This window comes from Ochotona curzoniae, unplaced genomic scaffold, assembly GCF_017591425.1.
Source record: "Ochotona curzoniae isolate NIBS_2020 unplaced genomic scaffold, NIBS_Ocur_1.0 contig_2699, whole genome shotgun sequence".
Taxonomy (NCBI): domain Eukaryota; kingdom Metazoa; phylum Chordata; class Mammalia; order Lagomorpha; family Ochotonidae; genus Ochotona; species Ochotona curzoniae.
This window is the reverse complement of record NW_024465561.1, coordinates 307,530-322,216: the sequence shown is the minus strand read 5'-3', so window position 1 is coordinate 322,216 and position 14,687 is coordinate 307,530. Positions and strand designations below refer to the sequence as shown.

General features: G+C 59.9%; 1 protein-coding gene across 3 annotated transcripts; it reads left to right on the top strand.

Moving 5' to 3' along the window:
* The first annotated feature begins 5,654 nt into the window (after positions 1–5,654).
* On the top strand, positions 5,655–14,547 carry LOC121153559 (vasodilator-stimulated phosphoprotein). Of its 3 annotated transcripts, none has more exons than XM_040976148.1 (13): positions 5,655–5,747; positions 10,342–10,513; positions 10,599–10,764; positions 11,188–11,281; positions 11,587–11,627; positions 11,732–11,970; positions 12,081–12,181; positions 12,548–12,596; positions 12,708–12,744; positions 12,864–12,909; positions 13,059–13,149; positions 13,567–13,624; positions 13,718–14,547. In XM_040976148.1, the coding sequence occupies exons 1-13, from the start codon at positions 5,743–5,745 to the stop codon at positions 13,753–13,755; spliced, it is 1,137 nt and encodes a 378-aa protein (XP_040832082.1). In that variant the 5' UTR covers positions 5,655–5,742; the 3' UTR covers positions 13,756–14,547. The 3 variants fall into 3 exon arrangements, with proteins under 3 accessions (XP_040832082.1, XP_040832081.1, XP_040832080.1); XM_040976147.1 differs by having other exon boundaries at positions 12,078–12,181; positions 12,711–12,744; XM_040976146.1 differs by having other exon boundaries at positions 12,078–12,181.
* Positions 14,548–14,687: the final 140 nt, after the last annotated feature.

Below are 14,687 nucleotides of genomic sequence, written 5' to 3'. Positions count from 1 at the left end.
ACAGAGAGGAAGATCTCCCATCCGACGATTCACTCCCAAAGTGAGCACAATGGCCGGTGCTGCACCGATTCGAAGTTAGGAGTCAGGTTCTTGGTTTCCTATGCAAATGCAGTTGGTGGGTGCACAGAGTTTGGTGGGCAATTTTTTAAAATTGCTTTTAAGATTGATGTATGTGGGGCCCAGCGTGGTGGCGTAGTGGTTAAGGTCCTCGCCTTGATTATGTTGGATTCCCATATGGGCACAGGTTCTAATCCCAGCAGCCCTGCTTCCCTTCCAGCTCCCTGATTGTGGCCTGGGAAAGCAGTCGAGGACGGCCCAAAGCCTGGGGACTCTGTACTCGCCTGGGGGACCCAGAAGGAAGTTCCTGGCTCCTGCATCAGATAGCTTAGCTCTGGTGGTTGCGCTCATTTGGGGAGTGAGTCATTGGATGGAAGATCTTCCTCTCTGTCTCTCCTTCTCTTTGTATATCAAAGTTTGCAATAAAAATAAATAAATCTTTAAAAAAAAGATTGATGTGTGGGATTGGCATTGTGTAGGTTAAGCTTTCGCCTGTGGCTGGCATCCCATATGAGTGGTGTTCTTCAAGTCCTAAATGCCTTACTTGCGATCTAGTTCCCTGCTAAAGTGTCTGGGGAAGCAATGGAAGATGCCACAAGTTTTTTTTTTTTTTTTTTTTTACCGAAAGATTTATTTCTTTTTATTGCAAAATCAGATAGACAGAGAGGAGGAAAGACAGAGAGGAAGATGCTCCATCTGATGATTCATTCCCCAAGCAGCCCCAACAGCAGGTACTGCGCCCATCCGAAGCCAGGAGCCAGGAACCTCCTCTGGGTCTCCCACATGGGTGCAGGGTCCCAAGGCTTTGGGCCGTCCTCCACTGCTTTCCCAGGCCACAAGCAGGGAGCTGGATGGGAAGTGGAGCAACCAGGAATAGAAGCGGCACCCATATTGGATCCCAGTGCGTTCAAGGTGAGGACTTAAGCCATCAGGCCACCCACCGTGCCAGGCCCTATGCCCCAATTTCTTGGGCCCTGCCCATGTGGGAGAGCCTAAAGAAGCTTCAGGCCCCTGGCTTAAGACAGGCCCAGCTCTCGCCTTTGGGACCATTTAGAGAATGAACCAGCAGATGGAAGATCTCTCTCTTTCTCTCTCCTTCTCTCTATAAATCTGCCTTCAAATAAAAATAAATAAACTTTTTTTTTAAAGTCAGATATATATAGAGGAGGAGGAAAAACAGAGAGAAAGATCTTCCATCCAATGATTCATTCCCCAAGCGGCCACAATGGCCAGAGCTGAGCTGATCCGAAGCCAGGAGGCTGGAGCGTCTTCCGAGTGTCCCACGTGGGAATCGGGGCCACTGGGACATGAACCAGTGCCCACATGGGATCTCAGTGCATGCAAGGTGAGGACTTTAGCCGCTAAGCTATCACGCCAGGACCCTAAATGAACTTTTTAAAGTGCCTGGCTCCTGGCTTTGGTCCGGCTCAACTCTAGCCAATGTGGCTGCTTGGGGAGTGAATCATTTCACAGAAGATCTCCCTGTCTTTCCTTCTCTCTGTATATATGCCATTCCAAAAAAATAATAAGTCAAAGGGGGGGCAGCACAATAGCACAGTGGCTAAACTCTCCTTGCAGGTGCCTGGATCTTATGTGGGTGCCAGTTCTAATCCTGGTTGCTCCATTTCCCATCCAGCTCCCTGCTTGTGGCCTGGGAAAGCAGTAGAGGATGGTCCAAAGCCTTGGGACCCTGCACCTGTCTGGGGGACCCAGAAGAAGCTCCTAGCTCCTGGCATTGGACTGACTCAGCTCTGGCCGTTGCAGCTGCTTGCGGAATGAATCATCAGACAAAAGATCTTTCTGTATCTCCTTCTATTTATCTGCCTTTCTAATAAAAATAAATCTTGAAAAAAAAAGCTTTTAAAAAAGGATATATTTATTTATTTACTTGAAGTTGGAGTTACAGATTTGTAGAAATAGTGGGGAGAGGGGGAATCTAAGAGAGAGAGAGAATCTTCCTGCAATGACACAGTGACCAGGGCTGAGCCAGTCAAGACCAGAAGCTTCATCTGTGTCTCCCACATGGATGCAGGTGCCTAAACACTTGGGCCATCCTCTGCTGCTTTCCCAGGCTACTAGCAGAGAGCTTGATGGGAACTGGAGCAGCCGGCATACCAACTGGCTCACATATGGGATGCTGTTGTGGCAGGTGGTAGCATTACCTGCTATGCCACAGTGCTGCCCCTTTGGGCATTTGAGGAGTGAACCAGTGCTTTGAGGATCTCTTTCTTTTGAAGATTTACTTGAAATCCATACTTATATGTAAAGAGAGATTTTTCCAGCTGCTGATTCACTCTCCAGATGGCTGCAACGGCCAGGACCGAACTTGGCTGAAGCCAGGAGCCAGAGCTTTGCTCGGGTCTCACATGTGGCTACAAAGGCCCAAAGACTTCAGCCGCCTTCTGAGACATGTTAGTAGGGAGCTGGGTTGGAAGTAGAGCAGCTGGGACATGACTGGACTCACAGGGACTGCTGGCATGACCAGGTGCTGCGTCATCGGCTATGCTGTCACAGTGCTGGTTTGCGCGCTCTCTTTCCGATAAAATGAAAATAAATAGCAACTTTATAAAGCAGACAGAGGCTAGATGCTGGGAGGCTAGGGGAGCCCCCACAGGCCACCCCTTCCCACTTGCATTTTCCAGAGGTATGAGGTGGGGGCTATGGGAGACGCCCCCTCCATGTCCACACAAACTTTGCCTTGGGCTTGGAGGCCACCCAGCTGTCACCCTGAGCAAACCCTCAGGGCAGCGGGAGCCCCAGGGGACCAGAGGAGGACTACTGCCATCGTCCCAGCTCCCCAGAACCAGCAGAAAGAAGCCAGGATGAATTTTTGCTTCCCCCACATCCCGTCAGTCAGGTCCGCTAAGTGGGGGACTCCACCCCCAAGCAGAACACAGCACAGAAACCAACCCTCAGGGTGTGCAAAACTAAAGTCACCCAGCTCAGCTATCCTCTCTCCCCTCCCTATATAGAGGCCTTTTGGGGGGGAGGTAGGGGAGAGCTACTTTACTTACATTTTAATTACATGTGTTTCTATGTACATTTTCTTTCTTATTTAATTAAAGGTTTATCTGCTTCATTGAAAAGCTGATACACACACACACACATATATATAAGATCGTCCACCTGCTGGTTCACTTTCCCAATGGCCATAACAGCTCGGGCTGTACCAGACCAAAGCCAGGAGCCTGGGACTCCATCTGGGTCTCTCCCATGACTGGCAGGGTCCCAAGTACTGGGATCAGAAGTGGAGCAACTGGGACTTGGAACTTGTGTCTATCTGTGGTGCTGGCACTGCAGATGGTGGGTTTACCCACTATGCCAGAACACAGGGTCCCACTGTGCACGCAAGGGGAGAGCCTAACCACTAGGCTACTGTGCCAGCCCACTGTTTATAGCTTTTTTTAAAGATTTATTTTATTTTTATTGGAAAGGCAGATATACAGAGAGGAAGATCTTCCGTCCGATGATTCACTCCCCGGGTGGCCGCAACGGCTGGAGCTGAGCCGATCTGAAGCTAGGAGCCTCTTCCGGGTCTCCCACACGGGTGCAGGGTCCCAAAGCTTTCAGCCGTCCTCCACTGCTTTCCCAGGCCACAGGCAGGGAGCTGGATGGGAAGTGGAGCTGCTGGGATTAGAACCGGTGCCCATATGGGATCCCGGGTGCAAGGGGAGGACCTTAATCACTGCACCATCACCCTGGTCCCCACTGTTTATATTTTTAAAGAGTTGTTAAAATTACCCAAATAAAATAATACCTTATTTTGAATATGTCTACAGTACTTACTATTTAGACTTTTATAGAAAGAGTCTGCTACAGGCCTGAAGCAATGGTTCAGTTGGCTAATCCTCCCCTTGCAAGTGTCAGCATCCCACATGGGTGCTGGTTTCTGTCCCAGCTGCACGATTCCCCTTTCAGCTCCCTGCTTGTGGTCTGGGAAAGCAGTGGACAGTCCAAAGCCTTGGGACCCTGCACCCGTGGGGGAGACCTGGAAGACGCTCCTGGCTCCAGATCCTTCAGCTCTGGCCACTGCAGCTCTGTGGGGAGTGAACCAGCAGATGGGAGATCTTTGTCTTTCTTCCTCTCTATAAATCTGCCTTTCCAATTAAAGTAATAATAATAATAATAATTCTTACAAAGCAGCTCAAAGGGGCTCGGGCTAGAGGGCCCAAACTCCCGGGACTCTGGGCATCCCCAGCCTCAGCTTTCCTGCTCAGAAACTTGAAAACTGACTTAGGGAGTACACCTTACCAGGGGCCAGGTGTGGCTGAACAGGGAGGGGCGTGGTCGGGGGACGCGTGATGTCATGGGGCGGGGCTACTAACGCGAGGGGAGGGGCTTCCGAGGTTGGGGTTCGGTGTGGGCTTGGGGGGCCGAGGTTGGGGTTCGGTGTGGGGCTGGGGGGGCCGAGGTTGGGGTTCGGTCTGGGGCTGGGGGAGCCGAGGTTGGGGTTCGGTCTGGGGCTGGGGGCCGAGGTTGGGGTTCGGTCTGGGGCTGGGGGCCGAGGTTGGGTTCGGTCTGGGACCTGGGGGCCGAGGTTGGGTTCGGTCTGGGACCTGGGGGGACGGTTTGGAGCTTGGGGGGTCGGTCTGGGACATGGGGGGCGGCTCCCCGACTTGGCGCCCACCCCGATTCCCGCGCCGACCCCGCCCCCTTCCCCAGGAGGTCACCTCAAGGCGTGCGTGCAGAGGTCTGGGGATCACGCGGCTTCCTGCACCCTAAACCCCCCCTATTCCCGGCCCCCGCGCCCCCCGCACTCCCGGCCGGTCACCACCCCCTCCCCGACCCTGCGGCTCTGAGTCAGCGGCCGGCCTCGCCTCCTCGGCCCACTTCCTTCTCACCTTCCCCGGGAGGGTGGGGTGTGGCCCAGGCCCTGCCCCACCGGCTGCCCCCTCCTGATGCCGGGTGGGGTGCTAGGAGGCTCACCCCTCAGCATCAATTAGACACAGTGTGTGTTGGAAAAGGGGCACCTCACAAAGGTGGGATTTAGAGGGCACAAGCTGGCTTAACCCCGAAGGTCCTTTCCCCTACCTTCCCCCAACCCCGGAAATTCAGCAGAATATGCAAGAATGGACACGTCGGTGGAGAGAGCAGGACTGAGCAGGGCAGGGGCGGGAGGACCGAATTCTGACCCCATTGAGACGCCCCGAGAATCCCCCATAATGGGAGAGGACCCCCCTGCCTGGTTTCCATGAGGCCGGACCCCCCGCCTCCACCAGGGCTGCACCCCCCGAGTCTGGGACAGGGGTGACAACCAGGGGTGCAGTCCGCTGGGGAAGTGCCGCCGGGGTTCCGCCCCCCACCCCACCCCCATCCCTCCCCACACGGCCCGGAGGCGTCTGCGGGCCCTTTAAGGCGCGGGGCATTGTGGGAGCGGGGAGTGGAATTTTGGAAGGAAATGTAGCGAAGAGAAGTCCGGGAGTGAGAGTGAGGTGCTGGCGGCCGCCGGCCGAGGGGGCGCGCCGGGCAGCGAGCCGCACCCCGCCGGGCACAGCCGCCTCCCGACCCGCGCCCCCCTTCGTCCCGGGCGCCGGCTGCGCCCGCGGAGCCTCCCGGGCCCTCCTCCCCGCAGGGGCGGGACCCCGACCGGGGGAGCACGGAGCAGACCCGGGAGCCGGCCTCGAACCCCCGCCGCTCGAGCCTGGGGCGCCCCGGGAGCGCCCGGGCCGAGGGCGCGCCGCAGCCATGAGGTGAGCCCCGCGCGCGCGCGGCCCGCGACCCTCCCCCCGCGCCCCGCCTTTGTCCCCCTCCCCCAGCCGCAGCTCGCCCGGGATCGGGATCGGGACCGGGGCCGGGATCGGGATCGGGGCCGGGACGGGGTGTCGAACCTGCTCAGGCCATCTGCACACCCAGACCGCCTCCTGGGGCAGCCTCGCGGGGCTCCCCGGGTCAGTCCCCTCCTGGGAGCCTTCGGGTTGGGGTGCCGGGGTGGGGGCGCGCTGCAAAGACTCCCCGGGTTCTCCACTTTGTCAGGGGACCTCCAAGTTGGCCGAGACTCCCTGTTAGAGATGTCGCGATTTCTGGAGCGCTGCTCTCCACCCCAACACCCCAGAGCTCAGCTGGGGCCGGGGGAGGCTGTTGGGGACGGTTTGGGGGAGATCCTGGCACCTTCAGATTCGATCGGTCTGGGTTCCCGTGCTAAGTCTCCTCCAAGTGTGGGCGCGCACCTCACTCCTCACTTCGGGAGGCACTTCTTCAGTCGCTCCCCATCCTCAAACTTGGGTTCGCTCAGATGATGAGGGTGAGGAGGAGAGGGGGTGGTCGGCCCCGCGGGGCGCCCTGCGTGCACACGCTTGGCCGGAACCAGGCGGTGCCTCGGACGGAGCTGCGGGTGCCCAGGGCGGCTCCCCCGGCGCGGGGCCAGGAGGGCGGCCCCCTCTCTCCACCTGCAGGGAGGGGGCGCGGCAGCTGGGGAAGGGGGGGCCTTTGTCTTCCTGACTCACCTGTCGAGACAGCTGGCCGTGCGGAAAGGAGGGGGCGGGCGTGGAGCGCAGAGGGGCGGCTGCTCCCCCAGCCAGGGGGGGTCCCCCCATCCGCCTACTCCGTACCTACACCCCTTCTCCCAGCCGGTCCCTCAGAGCGGGGAGGGGGGGATTGGAGGCAGGGTCACTGGGGAGCTTCAAGGTCACAGCCTTCCCAGTCCCCTACCGAGATTCCAGCTGCCCCAGTAATTCTATCCTGGAGGGGGAGCCCCCCCAGTACCCGTGGGTTCACCTGAGGGCGGAGTGGGCCTGTGCTGGGGGGGTGCCATGTGGACTAGGCCCACCCCCACTCCCCTGGGGCCCGAGGCTGACAAAGCTATCTCCCTTCCTCCACTCTCTCTGGGACTTCCTGCCCCAAAGCCCCTAGGCTGAGGGGGGAGGCCCCTGAGGCCGGCTCAGGGGAGTGGGGGTAACTTCGTGCCGCCTGCACCCTGCACTCCCCCTGCTGTTCCCCATGGTCCTCCTTCCTCCCGGGACCCTGAAAGACCACCCCTTCCCTCCCCTTTCTGGAAATTTTGCTACGGGAGAGGGAAGGGGAAGACCTCTCCTTGCACTTACACACACCCCCAGACTTCCTGCCAGTCCCCCTCCAGAGACATCCCTTCCCAGGGGGCCTGCCCTGGGGCGGGAGGGGGCGGCTGCTGGGAGCCTGGTCCCCTGCCTGCACCCCCTCCCCTCCCCCGCCTCGCCCCTCCCCCCCAGCGTTTCCGGTCCCAAGCCCGTGGAAGGCGGATGGCGGATGTCCGAGTTAGTGCCGCCTCGCTCGCCGCGAGACCGTAAAAGGACAGGAGCCTGTGGTGTCTGTCTGGGACGGCCTCCCGACGCCACCCCCACCCCGCCCCGGCGGGCCTGCCCCCTCCCCAGTGCCGGCTGGGCAGGGGCAGAAGGCAACCCCTCTGTGTGGGCCGCACCTGAGGGTCTACCCCTTTCTCCCACCCACACTTCTGGGACTGTACCCCTCTCGAGCGTCCTGGGGGATCTGCACCCACACTCCCTGCTGGGGAAACTGAGGCTGGAGGAGCGCAGGGGCCAGGAGCGAGCCTGTCTTCATGGACTCAGTGGTGCTGCCCGCAGGCCCTCCTCTGGCTGGTTTGGCTGGAGCCCTGACCCCTCGGGGGAGATGGAAAATTACAAGATATAAGTTCTTTTTCTCTCTCCCAGTTGGACAAATATTTGTTGAGTGTCTGCCGGATCCGGGGACTTGGAGCCGGGATTGGAGGGAGGGCTGGGAAAGGAGCAAAGTGGGCCTTAGGAAGACTTCAGGGGGTGGGGGACAGGCTCCTGGGGCCGTGGGGTGGTCGGGTTATTTAAGGGGGTGTCCCAGCCCCATGCCCTTTGCTGACAGGAAAACGGAGGTGTGCAGGGAGCCTGTGGGAGTCGCACGATGTGAGAGAGGCTAGGCTTGTTCTTACTCTTGTGTTTGAGCTCTTTTGCTGTTAGAGCCAAACTTTTTAAAGTACAAATAACGTAGTTTCACTGTGAAAAAAAAAAAGAACCACTGAGGACAGTTCAGTCCCCTGACTCACATAGACACCTGCAGGTCCGCTTCTGGACCAGGGTAGGTTCACAGATGGAGAGTTGGGGAGGCTGGGGGACCAAATCTCCAGCACTAGTGTGGCAAGGTGGGGTGGCACACTCAGGTGTGGCTTGGGGGAGGACTCTGCTTGACTGCCACCCAGGAATGGGAAGCTCTCGGCCTCCCGGCTGACCATCAGCCCCAAGGCGTCAGATGGGTGCCCACCTCTGGTTGCTGAGCTACAAGGTTGGCGAGTTGTGGCGTGAGTCACAGAGGCAAGCTGGGGGTGTTGGGGAGACCCCTGGAGACCCCTGCAGGGCTCAGTTTGCAGTCTCCCTGACTTTCCCAGTCCCTGGCTGGTTTTGACTCTGTTACCTGTAAGGTTTTTCACTGCAAATTTCCACCGAGGACAAAGACGGAGTGAACTAGTTCCACAAAGGGCTAAGCATGAACTCACTGACCCACAGCGGCTTTTTAAGGTTGTCAGTGCTCCACCTTCTGCTCAGCTCTTGGTGGGCTTCACAAACAGCCCCTCTGCCCTGCTGCCCTGTGGCCTGGGACCGGCATCCCCACCCATGTCCACTCTGTGCCTGCGGCTCCTGGCCTATCACAAGGGCAGGAGCTAGAGGCCACCTCCTGCACCGCGTGTGGGACACCAGGCCGGCTGATGGGGGCTGGGCGGCTGTGCTGTTGTTGTTTTTTCCTTTGTATTTAACACCCACTGAGTCCCTGCTGTGTGCTGGGTCCTGGGGACATAGTCCTACCCCACCGATGGCCATCCCGCCCCTGAGAACCCCGATGCTTTGCTGGGGGCTGGGGTACGGGAATCGCAGCTGGGAGCCATGTTGGTGGCAAGGATGGAGTATCCTGGAGGGCTTCTGGGGAGAGGTTACATGTCAGCGGAGGGACCACTAGTTTGTAGAAGTGTCACAGGGGCTTGTCTGGTTGGGGGGTGGGGCTGTGACAGTATGAAGTAAGAGGAAACCAGGGAGGGTGGGGTGGGCACAGGGGCACCATCCCTCTGGCCAAGGCCAGGTCACCAGACCCTCAGCTGGGCAGGGCTGCCTGGGAGAGCAAAGGGCAGCTGGGGTGGGGCAAGGGCAGTTCTAGGCACCTGGCCAGAGTTCTGCCCTGGGCGTGGGTGGCAGGTGTGGGTGCAGCCTTAACTCTGCCCTGTTGGGGGTGGCGCAAGCCAGAAACAGGCCCTGAGGCTGCGCTTGGCTGGAACTGGCACCTGGGGTTTGCCAGGGGCCCACACAGTGCCGGCTGGTTATGCCTGGGGGCCCATGGTGGCTTGGGTTCCCGGGTTCCCATCCTGCTTCCTGGGGCAGGGCTGGGGACAGGTGGCCCACCCTCTCCCCTCACTGGCCTGAAGACAGCTGGGCCTGCAAGGGGCTCTCCCCACCCTTGACCCCCAGTGTCACAGCCCAGCACCTGCCCTGTCCCATGAACGAAGAGGAGCTGCCACCACTGTGGGTGGAATCCCCATCCCCCTCTCGCCACCAGCTTCCTCTTTTCAGGAAAAACCCTGGTGTAGGGGTGGGGCCAGCCAAGGCCAGCGCTTCCCCCAGAGATGTGTCACCTTGGGCCAGTCACTTCCCCTTGGTACCCCGTTTCCTCACTGGGGAAGGGGAAGCACCCAGACTCTACCCTTCCTCCCGCCCTGGTGGGTAATAGATAGCTGGCTCTTTGCCTGGGTCACATGGGTGGAGGGGGTCATCTGGAGCCTGGATCCACGCTTGGGGATGCCCCCTCCTGACTGAAGCCTCCCACCGCTGCTACCCCAGTCCTGAGTCTGCAGCAGGCTCTGTTTCCCCCAGGAAGTCCTCATGGACTCCAGGGCCTGGGCTCCTTGGGCAGAGCGGGGAGGAGTTACTGCCTGGGGACAGGTCTGTCTCCTGCCCTGACAGGGCCCTTCAGTGTGTGCTGAGGGAGCTGCAGGGTTGCGGTGAGCCCCAGGCGGCAGGCACCCCCCACCCCTGCAGGGGTCTGGGCCGTGGTCTTCCTCTTCTGCTCCCTGGCCTCAGCTTCCTCCTCTGAGCTAAGCAAGTGTTGCTGGGGATGGGGCATTCAAACCTTGGCTGAGGTAGGGACACTGGGGCAGTTGGCCGCTAGAGAGTGGCTCAGTCCCCCTACGCAACCCCAGCTGTGTTCACCTACCTGACCCCTGCCCAGCGTCTTTCTCCCATCTTCTCAGCTGCCTCCTCCACTTCCTGTTTGTCCCTCTCCTGTCTGGGTCTCCCAAGGTGACCCCGCCCACACCACCTTCTCCCCTCCCTCCCACAGTGAGACGGTCGTGTGTACCAGCCGGGCCACTGTGATGCTTTATGATGACGGCAACAAGCGCTGGCTCCCCGCAGGCACGGGGCCCCAGGCCTTCAGCCGCGTCCAGATCTACCACAACCCTACAGCCAATTCCTTCCGGGTCGTGGGCCGCAAGATGCAGCCTGACCAGCAGGTAGGTGCTCAGCCCTTCTCCCCACACCCCTGCAGTTCTGCCCCCAGCCTGGGCTGCTAGTCCTCACCCCCCCTTGCCTTCTCAGGTGGTCATCAACTGTGCCATAGTCCGGGGTGTCAAGTACAATCAGGCCACCCCCAACTTCCACCAGTGGCGCGATGCCCGCCAGGTCTGGGGGCTCAACTTCAGCAGCAAGGAGGATGCAGCGCAGTTTGCTGCCGGCATGGCCGAGGCCCTAGAGGCATTGGAAGGTAAGTGCTGGCCACAGACCCCAGGGGGCGGGGGTCCTGTCTTTAAAATGGAGCAGAGTGGCTCATGGCAATGGAAAACGGTGGGGCAGGGAGGTAGGGCAGCTTCCCTAACTCCATGAGCTCCTGTCACCTGTCATTCCACCTCCGGGCACTGGCACTGCCAAAGCCTTCAGTCGGTGTTTCTCAGATGTCTACCTGCTCCTGGAGAACCTGGCAGGAGGGCGGGGCTGGGACACTGGTGTCTACCTAGGTGCTGGTCTGCAGGACCCAAGGGCAGGTGGCCGTCCCCACGGTGTCCTAGCCACCCCTTCCTTGGCTCTGGGAGGAAGAAGGAAGTGAGGGAATGGTCATGGCCAGGATTCCTGAGCGATGTGGGCAAGACTGCAGGGCTCACGCTTGGCGCTCTCTCTCCTTGGCCTCCAGGAGGGGCACCCCCGGGTCCGCCGGCACCTCCAACTCCTGCCACCTGGGCCAGCCAGAACGGCCCCTCCCCAGAAGAGCTGGAGCAGCAGAAAAGGTAGGGCCAGCTACTGTTCGGGCATCCCCCTAACTTTCCAGAATGTTCCAGCTCTTCCCCGCCACCTGTCACCAACACCTCTGAGAGTTTGAGTGGCTCTTGAGTGCTTAGAGCTGCACAGCCTGTGGTCCTGCAGAGTCCAGACCCCAGGCACCGAGAGGATCCGGGCACAGCTGATGGCCAGAACGGCTCCACCCCAGCTCTCTCATGGGCTCCCATGGGTGCGGGAGCTAGGGTCGGGGCACGGGAACCAAGAAGCTTGGTGTCCTTGGGTCCTGACTGACCGCAGCCTCCATTCCCCACAGGCAGCAGCCAGAGCACTTGGAGCGCCGGGTCTCCAATGCAGGTGACTGGGCATGCTCGGGTGGCTGGACCTTGAGCCTGGAGGCCTTCCTGGAGGAGGGGGTGGACATCTCTCTGAGCCACTCCCCTCCTCTGTGTGTGTTTCAGGCCCACCTGCGCCCCCTGCCGGGGGCCCACCCCCACCTCCGGGACCTCCCCCTCCTCCGGGTCCCCCCCCACCTCCAGGTCTGCCTCCTTCCGGGGTGTCTGCTGCAGGGCATGGAGCTGGAGGGGGCCCGCCCCCTGCACCCCCTCTCCCCACAGCCCAGGGCCCTAGTGGTGGGGGGACTGGTGCCCCCGGCCTGGCTGCAGCCATTGCGGGAGCCAAACTTCGGAAAGTCAGCAAGGTGAGGGGGGAAGGGTGCCTGACCCTGAGGTAATAATGGGCTGAAGGGAGCTCCCCTTCCTGTCACAGAGGCCTGCCCCCCAAGCTCCTCTCTCTTGATTTCCTCAGCAGGAGGAAGCCTCAGGGGGGCCTTTGGGCCCCAAAGCTGAGAGTGGTCGCAGCACAGGTGGTGGGGGTCTTATGGAAGAGATGAATGCCATGCTGGCCCGGAGGTGAGCCTGAGGAACACCCCCCCAAACACATCCCATCAGTCATGAAGGGGTGGGAGGTCAGAGCCCGGGCCAAGCTCTTGTGGTCTCCCTCAAGATGGCCGAGGTGAACAGCCACTGGGGGAGCCTGTGGAATGTTCTAGAAACTCCACTTCCTAGAATCCCAGTTCTGAGAGGCCTTCTCCAGCCCCCTCTCCAGGATGTCAGGGTTCCTGAATGTGAAAATCACTGTAGCACCTGCTCCCCCATCTCCCCTGGGGCCACTTAATGGCAGTACCCCACCCACTTCCCTAGACCCTAGATGGCCCGGTGCTGGGTTTCCACCGCTCTGGGCAGGGCTGAGGTCTCTCTTGCCCCCCTTGCCTGCAGGAGGAAAGCCACGCAGGTGGGAGAGAAACCCAAGGACGAGTCAGCCAGTGTGAGTGAGGGGAGGGGCCCGGCTTGCCTGGGGGCTGAGGGACGGTGTGGCCGGGTGGGTGGCCAGGTGTGGGGCTGGGGGGCTGCTCACACCGCTTCTCTCTCGGGCCAGCAGGAAGAGCCAGAGGCCAGAATCCCTACCCACAGTGGTGAGTGCCAGGCCCTGCCCATCCCAGGGTGCCCTGCGCCCACCCGCAGGGAGCACCCGATGGGGCCGGGGGCGGAAGTCCTCCTGCCTCATCTTCCCACTTGGTGGCCTGTTTCCCAGAATCTGTGCGGAGACCCTGGGAGAAGAACAGCACGACCTTACCAAGGTGGGCTCAGCTGGGGGCTCAAGGTGTGAACTCAGCTGGGGGTGGGCAGTGCACTGCGGCCCCTGGAGGGAAGGACGGGGCCTCTGGAGGGAGGGACGGGGCCTCTGGCTAACTTCATCTCGCAATCATCCCTGTCCCTCTCCTCCCAGGATGAAGTCCTCCTCTTCGGTGGCCACTTCTGACGCCCACCCCCCCGCCCCCAGCTCCAGTGACGAGTCAGACCTGGAGAGGGTGAAGCAGGTAACTTGGGGAGGAGGGGAAGTGCGGAGGGGAGAGGGGCTCCTCCAGGTGAATCCAGCAGAGCGTCCGGATGTTCTGGTCTGGAAAATGGGGAGGTCGGGCCAGGTCAGGGGTCCCACACACGCCTGCACTCCCGACGAGCACCCAGAGTCCTCAACATGCAGACCCCAGCTGTCTGGCCACCGCCAACTGCAGTTGGCAGGAGATGGGGAACGTGCTTGCCAGCCGTGGCCTGGACGTCTTCCAGTTCTTTCTCTCTGGCTCCAAGCGTCTAGAATTCTCCTGTAGGGCACCTGGGCTGGGGCTGGCAGCTGTAGGGGCTGCGGCTCCAGGTGGCTCAGCCCGGGAAGGGAACGGGGAGGGTCCCACTGGCAGCCCAGGGACCCCTCTGGCCTGGTGACACCCTGTGATTTTTAGGAGCTCCTGGAGGAGGTGAGGAAGGAGCTGCAGAAGGTGAAAGAGGAAATCATTGAAGGTGAGGCAGGGTGTGTCCGCCTGAACAGGCGGCTGTGGGGCAGGAAGGACCAAGAACCTCTGGCCTTGACCCCTGCTCTGTTTTTCCTTCCAGCCTTTGTCCAGGAGCTGAGGAAGCGGGGTTCCCCCTGACCGCGGGGACCCATTTCTCCTTTCCCGCGCGCCCCGCCTGTTACCCGGCTTCCCCCGCCGCCACCTCGACTGGACCTGGAGTTGGCTCAAGATCACATAGGAATGCAACGTCCCTTGCCCACCCCCACACCTCCCTCCCACTTGGACAATTCCGAGGGGTGTGGTTTCCTGCGCCACGCCCACACCCGTACTGGCTGCTGATTGGCTGGGGAGGCCCCGCCCTTTGCTCCCTTTGGTCCTTCCCCTCTGCCATCCCCTCGGGGCTGGTTCCTCTGCTGGGGATGTACCATGGAACCCCACAGGAAGGGGGAAGGAAAGGGAATTTCACATTCCCTTGTTTAGATTCACTTTAACGCTTAATGCCTTCGAATTTTTGTTTTTTTAAGAAGTATATAAATATCTAAATATATATATATTTGGGTTTCGGGGAGGGGGAAGGGAGATTTTTTTTGCCTCTTTGGTTTTGATAAAATGGGGTGTAGGGGTTTTTAAATGCTGTTGCCCCGGGTGGGGTGGGGGAGTCCCGGCCCTGGACTTCTCTTCCTGCTCGCTCCCTCCCTTTTCTATGAGGAATTAAGATGCTGTAACTTTTTTGGAACCTCAGTTTTTTTGTTGTTGTTTTGTTATTTTTTATTTGGGGTAGGTTTGGGGGTCCAGGCCATTTTTTTAACCCAGCAGGGAAAATGAAGGAGAAAGGAAAGGGGAGAGGGGCAGCCTCTCCCCCCACCACCTTCACCTTTTAGCTTCTTGAAAAAAGGGCCCCAGTGGAATAAATCTGCCAGTTTTTCTAAATGCTCAACTCTCCGAGTGGTTCTAGGGAGTAGAACCCGCGGCAGGGTTCACCCGACTCGCGTGGGGGATAAGGGTGTTGGGTCCCCTGTTGGGGCAGAGGCTCCAGGGTGCTCTGCGCCCTCTCCCCGCCCCCAGCTTGC

Excerpts from the sequence above, each read along its gene's own strand:
- LOC121153559 (XM_040976146.1), top strand. Across the intron at positions 11,628-11,731 it reads GCGCCGGGTCTCCAATGCAG|GCCCACCTGCGCCCCCTGCC; the intron begins GTGACTGGGCAT and ends TGTGTGTTTCAG. Across the intron at positions 13,625-13,717 it reads GAAAGAGGAAATCATTGAAG|CCTTTGTCCAGGAGCTGAGG; the intron begins GTGAGGCAGGGT and ends TTTTCCTTCCAG.